The 13,674-nt window shown below is 31.5% G+C and overlaps 1 protein-coding gene across 2 annotated transcripts in view; it reads left to right on the forward strand.

Moving 5' to 3' along the window:
- The window catches only part of LOC107450834 (Neprilysin 3), a 71,018-nt gene that overhangs the window by 6,930 nt on the left and 50,414 nt on the right, over positions 1 to 13,674 (forward strand). The window contains exon 1 of one of the 2 annotated variants that reach the window (XM_043048293.2): positions 7,969 to 8,115. The exons of the other annotated variant lie outside the window; for it this stretch is intronic. Within the exon in view, the coding sequence (XP_042904227.1) occupies positions 8,098 to 8,115 (18 nt within the window). The 5' untranslated portion in view covers positions 7,969 to 8,097. Of the gene's footprint in view, positions 1 to 7,968; positions 8,116 to 13,674 lie in introns of those variants that run through there. 2 annotated transcript variants of the gene reach the window in all.

The following is a 13,674-nucleotide window of genomic DNA, read 5'->3' on the forward strand; positions in this document are numbered from 1 at the left end:
TAATTAGCTTCTTGGCTTTGAAACTTATTTTATTATTTAAAGATTGCAATCGATTAGCATCTCTTTAATTTTTTTTTTAATTATGCATAGTTCAAAATTTCTTTATTTTATGAGCATTGAGTTTTGGGGGTCATAAAAAATGTGTTTACGTTTGTTAAAAATATTTCAAATCTTAAAAATGATTTATTTTATGTATGTAAAGCTTTAATAGTTCAATTTCAAACCGCATGATATGTTATAGGAACCCAAAACATTTCTGTGCCTGGGGGCCCAGCTTGCATTTAAGACTGCCCTGAACTAGGTATTAATAATAATTTAACTGTTACATGTATGATTTAAACTAAAATCATACGTTTATTTTCAACAATTTGTGAAATAAAAAAAGAATTTAAAAGTAAAGAAATTTCCTTTTTAATTTAATTTCTAGAAATATTTATTTGGAATAATGCGAGAAATAAAGAAATGTGTTAAAATATAAATTCAAACATTTAAAAGATCATGATCAAATAAGGAAAGAAAGTAACGAAATTATGCATACAGTCAAACCCCGGTATAATGAACCTTCAAGGGACTAAAATTTCTGTTCACTATAACCGGGAGTTCACTATATTCGTACTGCAAACAATTTCAAATTCAAAACAACTATTCGTCTTGCGTACAAAAAAAAGTTTAGGGATGCTCTTTATTTAGGGATGGGAAACTGGGATAAAAGAAACAAGAAGAAAAAAATGCTTATGGCTACATTCCCACTCAATAGATGGTTTTAAAAATCGGTATATGTGTTTTATGTAGAAATTTCAAAATAACCAAAAAATGAAGAAAAAAGTTCATAATATCAGATTTTCTCTTTATTTTAGTTCACTTTATCCACAAAAAATAATATGTGTATAGCGAGGCACAAGAATGAACATTTCGTTCACTATATACGGGTGTTTACTATAAACCATGTTCACTATAGCGAGGTTTGACTGTATGCGTTGTTGTTGCAAGAAATTATACCTTATTTGTAGAAAACAGTAATACAATAACAATAATAAAATTTTATACTTGAGTGAGACGTTTTTAGAGTGCATTTATTTACATAAATATGTTTATTTTCCTTGATTTAACCCTTCTTTTCAAAGGCCCCCCTAACTAAAACTGAAGTTCTTATACAGTACAGAACCCGTTATCCGGAAATCAGAAAACCGGAAAACCAAAAAACCGGAGCGAAATTCGATAAATTTTCGCGCAATTTTTAAAAAAATTTTTTTTTTTCCTCATAAGATTTTAGGATTTTTCTTTCTTTTTTGAAAGATATTTACCTTACCATCATTTCAGAAATAAACATTAGTGTATTACCTCATCGTTTTTTCTTATTTTTAAGATTATTTCCAAATATTTTTTTTTTTAGTTGGGTTTAACACTAAAAAAACTGCTTTTTGTAGCGATTCAGAAAACCGGAAAAATCAGTTATTCGGAATAACGATAGTCCCGATCGTTCCGGATAATCGGTTCTCTGCTGTAGTTATTTTTTCCTGCACCTTCGGATACCATTGTTACATATTTCCTAGCTTTTAAAATTTCTTAAATTTATTTTATATTAATCATTCTGAATCGAATTTTAATTAAGTTAAACCCCATTACTTAATTTTTATTACATTTCATAAAAAGCGAATATAAAATATTTTATTCTTTTCTAAACAATAAATGTAACGGCTAACTTTTTATTTCAATACTAATGAAAGACTTATTAATTCACTCTGTCGCGACTAAATATATTTATAACTCTTTTATTTCCTACCAAAAAAGTGTTTCAGTTACAGGGTTATATTAATTCTCACAGCCTTTCTGACGATTCGCGTTCGACAAATTATTTTCAAATTTAATATTGATTATGGGACTTTGTTCTTGATGTTATCTTTTGAAAAATCGCCAACCATGGATCTTTATAGAGTCATATCATTCAAAATCTAGAGAATACATGGAAAAATTACAGAACAATGAAGAAAGGGAAAAAGAAAAATAATAATAGTAAAAAATAATATAATCCGGAAAATAAAATATATAATCTTTTCATCAGCTCACACGATTATATCCGCAAAATCGTGTACTTTCTAATATTGTATCAATATAGCCAAAGCAAAATATATATCAATACAATAGTATAAGGTACACTAAAAAAAAATCCAGAATTTTAATTTTTTTCTTCCTTTTTTCGGATTTTTTCCGGATTTTTATTGTTATTTTTCTTTTTCCTCTTTTTCATTGTTCTGTAATTTTTCCATGTTTTCTCTACATTTTGAACTTATTTTGAAACTACATTTTGACTTATTGAGTTTTATTGTTCTATTTACTTGCAGCTTATAAGACTAATAAAGTAAATAAGACTTTTTGTTTTTCTTACTTTTTTCCTTTTTGTGCATATATATANATAAATTAAGCTATAAAGTTCCTTTTTAGTAAATTTTGAAACAATACTTTCTATATCAATACACATTCGACTGCCAAATGATAAAAAATATTTTATAAATGCATCTTACAATTTTTTCAGTAAACATAATCGAACAGCTACGAAACAAAATTTAAATTAAAAAAAAAAAGTGAAGAAAAAAAAATAATAAAACTGTTGACGCATTTAAGAAACTTTCTTGGATGATATGTGATCTTTGACCTGATTTTATTTGTTTCCTGAATGACGTCGCTTCTTTCCATTACACACCCTTCACTACGTCATTTACGTCAATTGAATGAATGATTTATATTATTCTCTTTGATTTCAAACGAATGGATAATTCTCTGAAATGTTAGAGTGTTGCCAGATATTAAGATTAAAAAGTGGCGGTTTCAAAAAAAAAAGAAAGAAAGGAAGAAAAAAAAACCGTTATATATACTAAATTAAAAAAGTAAATAAAATTTTAATTCATCGCTTAAAAATATTTTGTCAGATTCAGTATTTCGTTTTAATTCAGATGAAAGGTCACGTGATTTATTTTTCGAGAAAATATACGAGATATCCAGAACTAAAGCGGATGGGTTTTCAACGGAAAAAAAAAACAGATTATAAATTAAAAATAAAGAGAAAAAGATTAAAAATATAGAGAAAATATGGAAAATAATACAGATTAATGAAAATAAATATTTTAATATTTCACATTTAATATTTCATATTTAAAATAAATATTTTAATATTTCACATTTAATATTTCATATTTGAAAGAAATATTAAATTAATAATTTTTAATAAAAAAATATTTAAATTTTTTTTAAATATATATATATATCATAAATAGCCGGGGGAAAAATGAAACGATATAATCACTTCATCAGCTCACACGATTAAATCTGCAAAAGGGAGCGTGTGTCGAACCATTACAGGAGTATTTCCTGTTAACATTGAAAGCAATTAAACCTGCAACTATTGTTAAATCTTTTCAACGTTTTTTAAGTTCAATAAATGTGAATATTAAATTTATAAATAATTATGACAAAATTAGAGCACCTTTAAAGAACCTCTTGAAAAAAGATACAACTTGACATTTGACTCCCAAATGTCAAGAAGCACTCGAAATCATGAATAATTCTTTAATTTGTAAACCTGTTTTTAAAATATATAATCCTGAATTACAGTCCGGCATCGAAAAGACACGGCTCCCAGTAGAATACTGAAAGTTAAGCATCACTGGCTACAGTCAGTAAGAGGGTGGGTGACCCCTTTGATCAGCCTGCGTAGGGAGCGAGGGTGCGCGGTATCGGTCCTCGTTAAACTGCTCTACAGTAAAGTGCTCCACTTCGCGCGCAGGCTGTCGTGCTACCAAAGCAGGGGAGCCATCCCCTCTGAGGATAAAAAGTGGCGATGGCATGCCTTCGGATCATCTACAAGGATTTTTCCCAGACCGTCGCCAATAGCCCATAGTGCAGCTCTAGTGCGACGTTAATTAAGTACCTACCTAAATAACAATGTCATATTTTTGTGGACGCAAAAGTGGTGTTGGAGCAATTTTGAAACAGCCAGATGTTTCGGGTGTCTGACACACACAATAGCATTTCAGTCTCGTTCTTTAACACTAGAAAGACTGAAACTTAGTATATATAGTATATTGCTCAAAAGCAGTCAAAATGACTGGATTGTAAAAAAAAAATAATGTGTAAAGAAATTACTTTAAAAATATTTTTTAATATTTTTTATAATATTTACAATTATATAACAAGTTATTAGTAAATATTAACAATAAAAAACATTTTATGTTATACAAAATTCTAAGAAATTGTGTCGTTATATATATCATTGTTTTCCTAATTGAAATTAAAAGCTGTCAAAATGACTTCCTTAGGCAACTTAGTGTTCATGAACTATGAGAAAAATTATGAAAAATCACAGAATTGGAATGCCTCGCTATTGTTGATGCATTAAACAAATTTCATCATTATTTATTTGGCAATAAATTTACCATGCGGCTAAAAAATGTAAAAAAATCTAAAAGCTAGGATGTTCCGCTGGTCTTTACAATTAAGTATGTATAATAATACACAAAAGGCATCTTAAACTTTGAAGCCGACATGTTATCTCGAGATATTCCTGACACTATTGAACACGATAATAATATTGATTGAAGTAATGTTAGCCATTTTTCACATGTTTTGCAATTAGACGAAATTCGCGAAGCCCAACGAAATGATAATTTAATTGGAAATTTTATTGAAATTAATAATGTTTTATGCTTACGTAAAAAGAGTTTTACCAAAACTGTTGTTCTATTTTCTTAAATTACTTGAAATTATTCTTAAAACATTCGGTTATTTTAGGGTTCGAAAAACAATTAATTTACTTACTCTTGTTTATTATTGGTAAAATAACAGGGTCATTCATAATGAATAGAGCGATAACAAACTGTTAAAGCTATTTAATGAAAAAGGTTTTACACCGAAGGAACTTCAACATTTTGTATCATGCATCACAGATATTCTATGTGACTTCCCTGGTCACACTTGGTTCATTTCATTCTGAAGCATTTGTGCAGTCACCTTTTGCACAACAATCCTATATGACATCTGTGCATGTTGTTACTTATTGATTGTGACGCTGTCTTCTCTGCACTGTGAATGACAGAATGATAATTGTTAAAAATGCAGGGGATTCGCCATTTTCACTATAATGAATTCGCGCATGCGCAGAATTCCGCTTCACTTACAGCTAAGAAAAGAATGAAATTTTGAGTAAAGAAATTCCCCAGTAAAAAAATTTTGAAGTTCCATTTATATTCTATGTTAATCTTATCGATAAAAATCACTGTCTTCTCGGCACTGTGTTAATAGAATGACATTTGTTACAAGCAGAATGCTTCGCCATTTCCACTTTTGAACTCGCGCATGCGCAGTATTCCTTGCGCATAGAAATGTTCCATCTACATTCTGTGTTAATCTTAAGGATAAATTATTTTTCATTAAATAGTAGTTTTGTTTGTATTCGCTCCATTTCTTTTGATTTCTCCTGTTTTACTTCAGATATTATAAATTTTAATGAACATTGTTATTATTCTTGGCAAAAAGCGATATGATTTACTTCAGGCAACCTTCGACAAACCATGTCCTCTCCAGATGACAAACCTTTTGAAATAATTGCAGTGGACAGTGTAGGTAGTTTTAATTATTATAATTCCACTAAAAATCTTTTATCTTATATAATTATTCATTACACTCGATATATGTGGTCTTTTGAATCTAAATCAGTTACGACAAAAACCTATATTAAACTTGATTTATCGAAAAGAGGTCATTACTTCTTCTCTCTTAAAAAGAAAAAATTCAAACATTGTAAAATTAAACAATTATTAACTACAGCCCATAGACCAGAAACTAATGGAAAAATTGAACGTTAAGGACAAACCATTGCTTAAAATGTAAAATGAGTCATTCATCTAAAAAAAATTCCCTGGCTAAAATAATGAAAAGAATTAATTTCAAACTCAGTGACTAATTTTCCTCCAGCTGATTTAACACACCGTTCATCAGAAAAAATGCATCCAACAATAGAAGAAAAATTTTGCTGTTAGAAGAGCATAACAATATTATGAAATCTATTATGATTCCTCGAATCGAATTCTCTCATAACGATACAGGAATGTATGAGGATTCCACCAGTGATTCTCAAACACTGTGCCGCGCCACTTTTGTGTGCCTCTAATTGTTAAAGTGTGCCGCAAAATTTTAGAAATGATACACTAAATATTATAATGCTTTTCATGCTACGAGTAAAGTTTAAAAACAATAACTATAAAAAGAAGCTAACAATTAATAAATAGAAAAAGAAAAATAACAGTTAACTAATTAATCCTTTAATAAACGTGTTTTTGTAGTGAATTTTACTTTATTTCATATACAAAATTATTATCACAAACTATTTTACACAGTGTATTATTATAGGTAAATAAACAACTTTTAAAACTTATTTTTCTTTGTGTGCCGTTAAATTTCGAAATAGTTAAAAGTGTGCTTCGACAAAAAAAAAGAGAATTATTGACATAAAATTTGAAGCAATTTCTGACGTTAACTATAAAATAAACCAAAAGAATAAAGAAAATACAGAAATGTCAAAATTGCGAATTTACCACCCACCTAACAAACTAACATTTTGTCTTGAGTAATAAATGAATGTAATAAATGGAATATTAACACGGCTTAATAATATAAATATAATTAATTTAAAATTTATTTAACCATTAATGGATATTTTATATCAAATTTAATGCTTTCATTTTTATTCATGGTTGTTAAATTTAATTTACTTTTAAAATAACTGCAACTAAGTCTATCTAACGTGTTGTCCCCCCTTTTTTCTAAAAGTTTCGACTCTTCAGCGTTTCCCCATATCTGAAATAGATATGGAGCGATGCTTATCATTCCTTCTATATCTTTTCTTTTTCTTCCTTCTGTCGCATAGGCGAAATGATTGTGTCGATGCCGCGATGGATTAGAGGATAGAGTGCCCCAATGAGGTTACCCAGCTTCAAATCCCAGCGATGGCTGATTGATACAAAACTCGGTTCTCACAGACCATAGTGCTCAAGAAAAATATCTTTAGTGCTCGACGGATCATGGGTTAGAGTCCCCTTGCAGTCAGGCTGACCGAGGGAATTTTTCGTGGTTTCCGTGGTCCCATGCAACGCCTATGTAACGATAAATAGGTTGCATCAATGTTGAGGAAAGAAATAAAGAAAATTAAATAAATTGATCGATGCTAATAGGAAAAAAAGTTTTTTTTAGCATTTACAATTTTTTTCCCGAAATATATTTTATAACCGTGGATAATTCATTGTTTACTTAATATTTTGATCTTCTTAAGAAATTAATTTTTTCAAACTGCGAATGGAAAAAATAAACAAAATATATTTATTTTGATAGAAATACATTTAAGAAATTTTAAAAAGAATATGCATTTTTGAAAAATTATATTCGTATTGATTCTGTGGAAATCGAAATGAATTTTAACCGAATTCTACAGCAAAGAAATGCGTTTTCTAAAGGTGGGCAACATTATGTAAAACTGGCCTGACTTTAAAATGGTAGCCTTTTCTAACACTATATAATGTTTTTTTCTTCTTTTTTGTTTTCACTATAAAATACACTGTCATTGCATAGAATAAATTTACCGTCTGCAGTTACTCTGGAAGAATTGGTGATTAAAAACATATCTTGAGCTGTTATATATATATAATTAAACTAGAGGACTAAGTAATCCCTATTTCGCTAACGCTCACCCACCCCAATTTCAACTCAATAGACTTGTAGATTTATGGAATTTTTTTTTTCCTAAATAAATAAACTTTGGTTTAAATAATTTTTTAAAAAAAGTAACAGGATGACTCCTGTTTTGAGATTTTTGGCATCGATTCCGTTTCTCAATCGTCACTGTGCGATAGATAAAGTGCCAGAATGAAAAAAGTCGTTCATTGTCAAGGTGAGAGGGAATTTCGTAGGGATAATTGGTGAAGTGAGTAGGGGGAAAAAAACGTCTTGAGATCAACCTCTTTTAACTCTCTCATTAGAGAGAGGAGAATTGCGCAGCGTGAGTTATTTTTGAAAAATGTGTTTTGGATAAGAGTTTTCACTCCGAGAGAAATGATGGCAAATGACAAAGTAAGTCCGACGTTTCTTTTCACAAACAATAGATTACTCAATATTCTTAGAATATTCCTTTACGCAACGATACAGAAGTAAGTTTCCTTTGCTCTCTGAAGCAGCATATGTGAACAGTGATCACTTCACTCCCTCCCGATATATATATATATATATATTATTCACTAGTAATCGTAAACCAAAAAAAAAAAATTTGATTCGGCTGTTCAACAAAGGTTATAAAATAATAAAATAAAATCATGGGGGTGGGTGAGCGTTAGCGAAATGGGTATTACTTAGTACTCTAGTTTGAAAATATATATTAACCACCTCAAAATATGTTTTCCAACCAGCAATTCTTCTAGAATAACTGCAGACAGTAAATTTATTCCTTGTAATGACGACAGTGTATTTTATAGTAAAGGAAAAGAAAGAAAAAAAGTTAAATAGTGTTGAAAAGGCTACCATTTTAAATTCAGGCCAGTTTTACAGAATGTTGGCAAAACCAATTAGAAAATGCATTTCTTTGCTATAGAATTCGGTTAAAGTTCCTTTCGAATTGAAAACTTTAAAGAAAAATACGAATATAAATTTTTAGAAATGCATATTCTTTTTAAAATTAAATTATATTTAAAGCATTTTTAATCTATCTATCCATATATATATATATATATATATATACAGTGGCGTATGCAAGGGAGGGGTTTAGGGGTTTAAACACCCCCCTTGAGCTCAGACAAAATGGCAAAAATAAAAATTTTAGTAGAAATTATGCGGGCTATTATNGTAAGCAATCATTTTAATAAAGTAAATTTGATTATAGAAGAGAATATGTAATAAGTACTTTTAATCGTTTTTCGTTAAATTTTGTTACTGAAACTAATTGTGTTACGAAACTGAATAGTTTTAATTTATTTTTAATAGTTAATTTTGAATGAGATGAGAATAATGTGTAAAGGAAAAATACAGGACAAGTTAAAAGAAATGCCTAACTCAAAATGCAATTAATATTTTCTATATATATATATACATGTGTGTGTGTGTTAGTATTTACTGGGTCCAAATTATCTGAACCTTGAAAAATGGCAATAAAGAATTCGAATTTGGCAATTTTAACTATATAATTCAAATCTTTTTAAAATTAAGAAAAAAGTACACTGTTCACCAGTAAATTATTCCTCACTCATTTATCGGTATATTTTTTCCTATTCTTCTTCATTGTTTCTTTTTTTTCTTTCAAATTTAATGATCTGTTTGCTGTCGCATTTAAAACCAAGAATCATCCAATGGGTCAGTAATAGGGACGTATAATTCCTCCAGGGGGGAGGGGAAGAGTAAAGGGATAATTTGGAACAGTTTTCACCAAGGAAATGTTAAAGCTCGCTTCAAATAGAGACATTTATTCATTTATTTTTTAAATTTACACGCTATGAAATTATCCATTTTTTTTAATCAGAATTTCATTACTCAAATATTGAGTGAAAAATTGTAATCTTAGAAAGGGCTGAGTCTCATAATCTATTAAATTTGATCGTGATCGCGATCCCCTGGCACGTGATTCCGTGGTCTCCGGTGACTTCGCAGACTTATCCAAGTGGTCAGCCATCCGTATCCAGTGATTTCGGTGATCTACTAGGAATCATCGATCAGTATGACCATGCTAATGTTATAAACATATCTATGTTGAAATCATACGAAGTGTTGCCATAGATAAGGAGGCGGAAGAAAACACCAATGTTTTGCTTGTTACATGCAAACGAATTACCATTTAACAGTCATTCAGTAGTATCAACGACATTCTTTTCGAAATGCTTATTTGGGAATATTTAAATAAACTTATCGCGAAGACATCTAAGAATTATTCCAAGACGAGCTAAAGCAAAGATACTTCCGAATATTGCTTGAGGATAGCATCTAGAGCAGCATTTGACTTTAAAAGTGAATGTGGAAAATACTACACTATCTGGCCAAAAATAATCCCGGATGTTAGGGTGGTGGAAGCATTACGGTGTGGGGAGTATTTCTCGTGGTTTATCCTAGGTCCGTTTAAAAGGTTTACCGAAAGTAAAACCACGTCTATGGAAGCCTCAATGTGTGAATGGAAGAGTGCAGCATTGTCCACATGCATCTGAGAGTTCATGTTTCCAAACACTGAAACTAACGGACCTAGGATAAACCACGTGATACACCCTCACACCATTATGCCATCCGGGATACATTTTGCCACATAGTGTAGGTGGGGTGATTGGAGTTGTCAGAGGTCGCTCAACGTCTTTGAGATTGAATCGGTCGACAATGAAAATCAGGGCCGTATTACCCATTAGGCCAGAATAGGCCATGGCCTGGGGCCCCCAATGATTAGGGGCCCCCTTGAAATGGGTTTTTTGAAAATAAAATTTAAAAAATTAAGAAAGACAACGATTTTTCAAATTTTTTCAAAATGTTATGATTAATTTTTAGTTCTAACTTCATAAAATGAAGTAAAATTTAATTCATTATTTTTTATTTTTATTTTAAATATGCTTTCTTAAATGAAAAGATATATAAATACTTTTACATTTGAAAAAATTAAAAAAATATACGAGAAAAAAGTTTAATCCAAGGGCCCCAAAAATTTGAATGACCTAGGGCCCCGCGTAAGCTTAATCCGCCCTGCTGATAACTGATGTTTTTCAATGAATATCCAGAGTATTCACTGATCACTCAACAACTTTACATGGTCCATCGTAGAAGCAGTCTTCTTTCCCAAAAATATTTTAGTTAGATGGACGAACATTTTTTTGCAAGTTTGGGGAGAAGAAGTTTGACCCGGTCTCAGGTCTGACAGCAAGTTCTCAGTCTTTGCAAAAACTCATTTTGATGTAAAGGTTTTCTGCTGGTGCAACCCAGGTCAGATCTGAGTCCAAAGAAAACAAGAGATTCAACCCATTTAACAATAAAATGGCATTCAGACTCCGTAAAAACAAGTCTATGGCTCATTGCTGGAGGCAGGGTAGGCTTAACAGCAGGAAGGGCCCCCGGTCGTTTTACGCCCCCATAGCATACTGTTTAAACTTCACATGCATAAAATAAAGCATTTTTAAGATATTTAATAATTTTAACATCTATTTATTACCCCCAAAAACTCAATGCACATAAAATAAAGCATTTTTAAAGGTGTGGTCCTACATTAAAATGCGAACTTTTAATTCAGAACCCCTATGTGCAGAATATATTTTTAAAAAAATTTAAAAAGGCTAACCATTTGTAATCCTCAAACAATAAAACAATTTTCAAAACCAAGAAGCTAATTAAATTTAAGAAAACATTGGGTTATTACAAATAAAAATAATTTCAAAAGGTATGAATTATTTCGTCAAATTATTTATAAGACAGTTATTAAAACATCTTTCAATGCAAAACAGACATAACCAGTTGTTCACCCATGTGTCATTCTGAACTCTTTCAATTTTATTACTTTATTTAACTCATTATAAATACAAAACAGAGTGGGTGATGGTCAAGCATATTTAGAAACAGTATGATTTTCAGAGTTATTTGCATGATAATCTATCACTGTTTATAGAGAAAAAAATAAAGATAATTTATACCATAGAATATACTAATTTTTAAAATTAAATAATGCTAATAAATGTTCATCCCCTCTGCAGAGGATCAAAATTGTGATGGCATGTCTTCGGATCATCCTCAGGGATGTTTCCCAGACCGTCACCAATAGCCCATTGTGCAGCTCTAGTGCGACGTAAATGAACTACAACTACAACTAGCTAATAAATGTTTATTCTTAGTGTTTTAATACAATAAGAAGTTAGATTGCGAAGGGCCCCCTGAGTACTTGAGGCCTGCCCGGATGTGGCCATGCGTAAAGACGGTACTGGCTGGGAGGATGGCACGGTGTGGTACGCACTCTGCGTGCCCCAATCATTCGAAACAATTGATTTCAATGAGTTGATGAGTTGATCAACAATTGAAACAATGAGTTGAAATTTTTGATGGTTATCCATTGATGGACCCACAGAATCTTGATGATAACCATCATGAACCATTATATTTTTCATGGTGACCAACATAAGAAACCATGATTCGAATTATTTTCATTCAGTCTTTCAAAATAATTTTACTCCTGTATTTAAATTAAAAGTTACTTTGATATCTGGGTTGTGTACAAAAGTATAAAAAAAAATTCAAAAATAAGAAGAGCATTTCACAACATTCATGGAAATTCCGTTGATGGGAGAACCGAGTTCGAATCCCAACAATCGCTGCTCCATACGAATTCCTCATCCAGCGTGAAATATCCTCTGTGGGAGACGGATCATGGGTTACAGTCCCCTTGCCGTCAGGCCAACAGTGGAAGGTTTCGTGGTTTTCCTCTCCATATAGCGCAAATGCGTGTTAGTTCCATCAAAAAGTCCTCCAAGAAGGCAAATTTCTCCCACTACTTGATCCAGGAGTTCCCTTGTCTTCTGGACTGGGTTCAAACTGACAAGGTTACGGAGTTGAACATTGATAGCTGTAAACTGAAATTTCGGTCTGATGTTTAGCGACGGTTATCGATTATAAATTTTTTAAATTTATTTACATTAAAAATGCTATATATATATATATATATATATATATAGCATTTTTAATGTAAATAAATTTAAAAAATTTATAATCGATAACCGTCGCTAAACATCAGACCGAAATTTCAGTTTACAGCTATCAATGTTCAACTCCGTAACCTTGTCAGTTTGAACCCAGTCCAGAAGACAAGGGAACTCCTGGATCAAGTAGTGGGAGAAATTTGCCTTCTTGGAGGACTTTTTGATGGAACTAACACGCATTTGCGCTATATGGAGAGGAAAACCACGAAACCTTCCACTGTTGGCCTGACGGCAAGGGGACTGTAACCCATGATCCGTCTCCCACAGAGGATATTTCACGCTGGATGAGGAATTCGTATGGAGCAGCGATTGTTGGGATTCGAACTCGGTTCTCCCATCAACGGAATTTCCATGAATGTTGTGAAATGCTCTTCTTACTTTTGAATTTTTTTTATACCTTTGTACACAACCCAGATATCAAAGTAACTTGTAATTTAAATACAGGAGTAAAATTATTTTGAAAGACTGAATGAAAATAATTCGAATCATGGTTTCTTATGTTGGTCACCATGAAAAATATAATGGTTCATGATGGTTATCATCAAGATTCTGTGGGTCCATCAATGGATAACCATCAAAAATTTCAACTCATTGTTTCAATTGTTGATCAACTCATCAACTCATTGAAATCAATTGTTTCGAATGATTGGGGCACGCAGAGTGCGTACCACACCGTGCCATCCTCCCAGCCAGTACCGTCTTTACGCATGGCCACATCCGGGCAGGCCTCAAGTACTCAGGGGGCCCTTCGCAATCTAACTTCTTATTGTATTAAAACACTAAGAATAAACATTTATTAGCTAGTTGTAGTTGTAGTTCATTTACGTCGCACTAGAGCTGCACAATGGGATATTGATGACGGTCTGGGAAACATCCCTGAGGATGATTCGAAGACATGCCATCACAATTTTGATCCTCTGCAGAGGGGATGGCA

Source organism: Parasteatoda tepidariorum, chromosome 8 (assembly GCF_043381705.1).
Source record: "Parasteatoda tepidariorum isolate YZ-2023 chromosome 8, CAS_Ptep_4.0, whole genome shotgun sequence".
In the NCBI taxonomy this organism is placed as follows: Eukaryota; Metazoa; Arthropoda; class Arachnida; order Araneae; family Theridiidae; genus Parasteatoda; species Parasteatoda tepidariorum.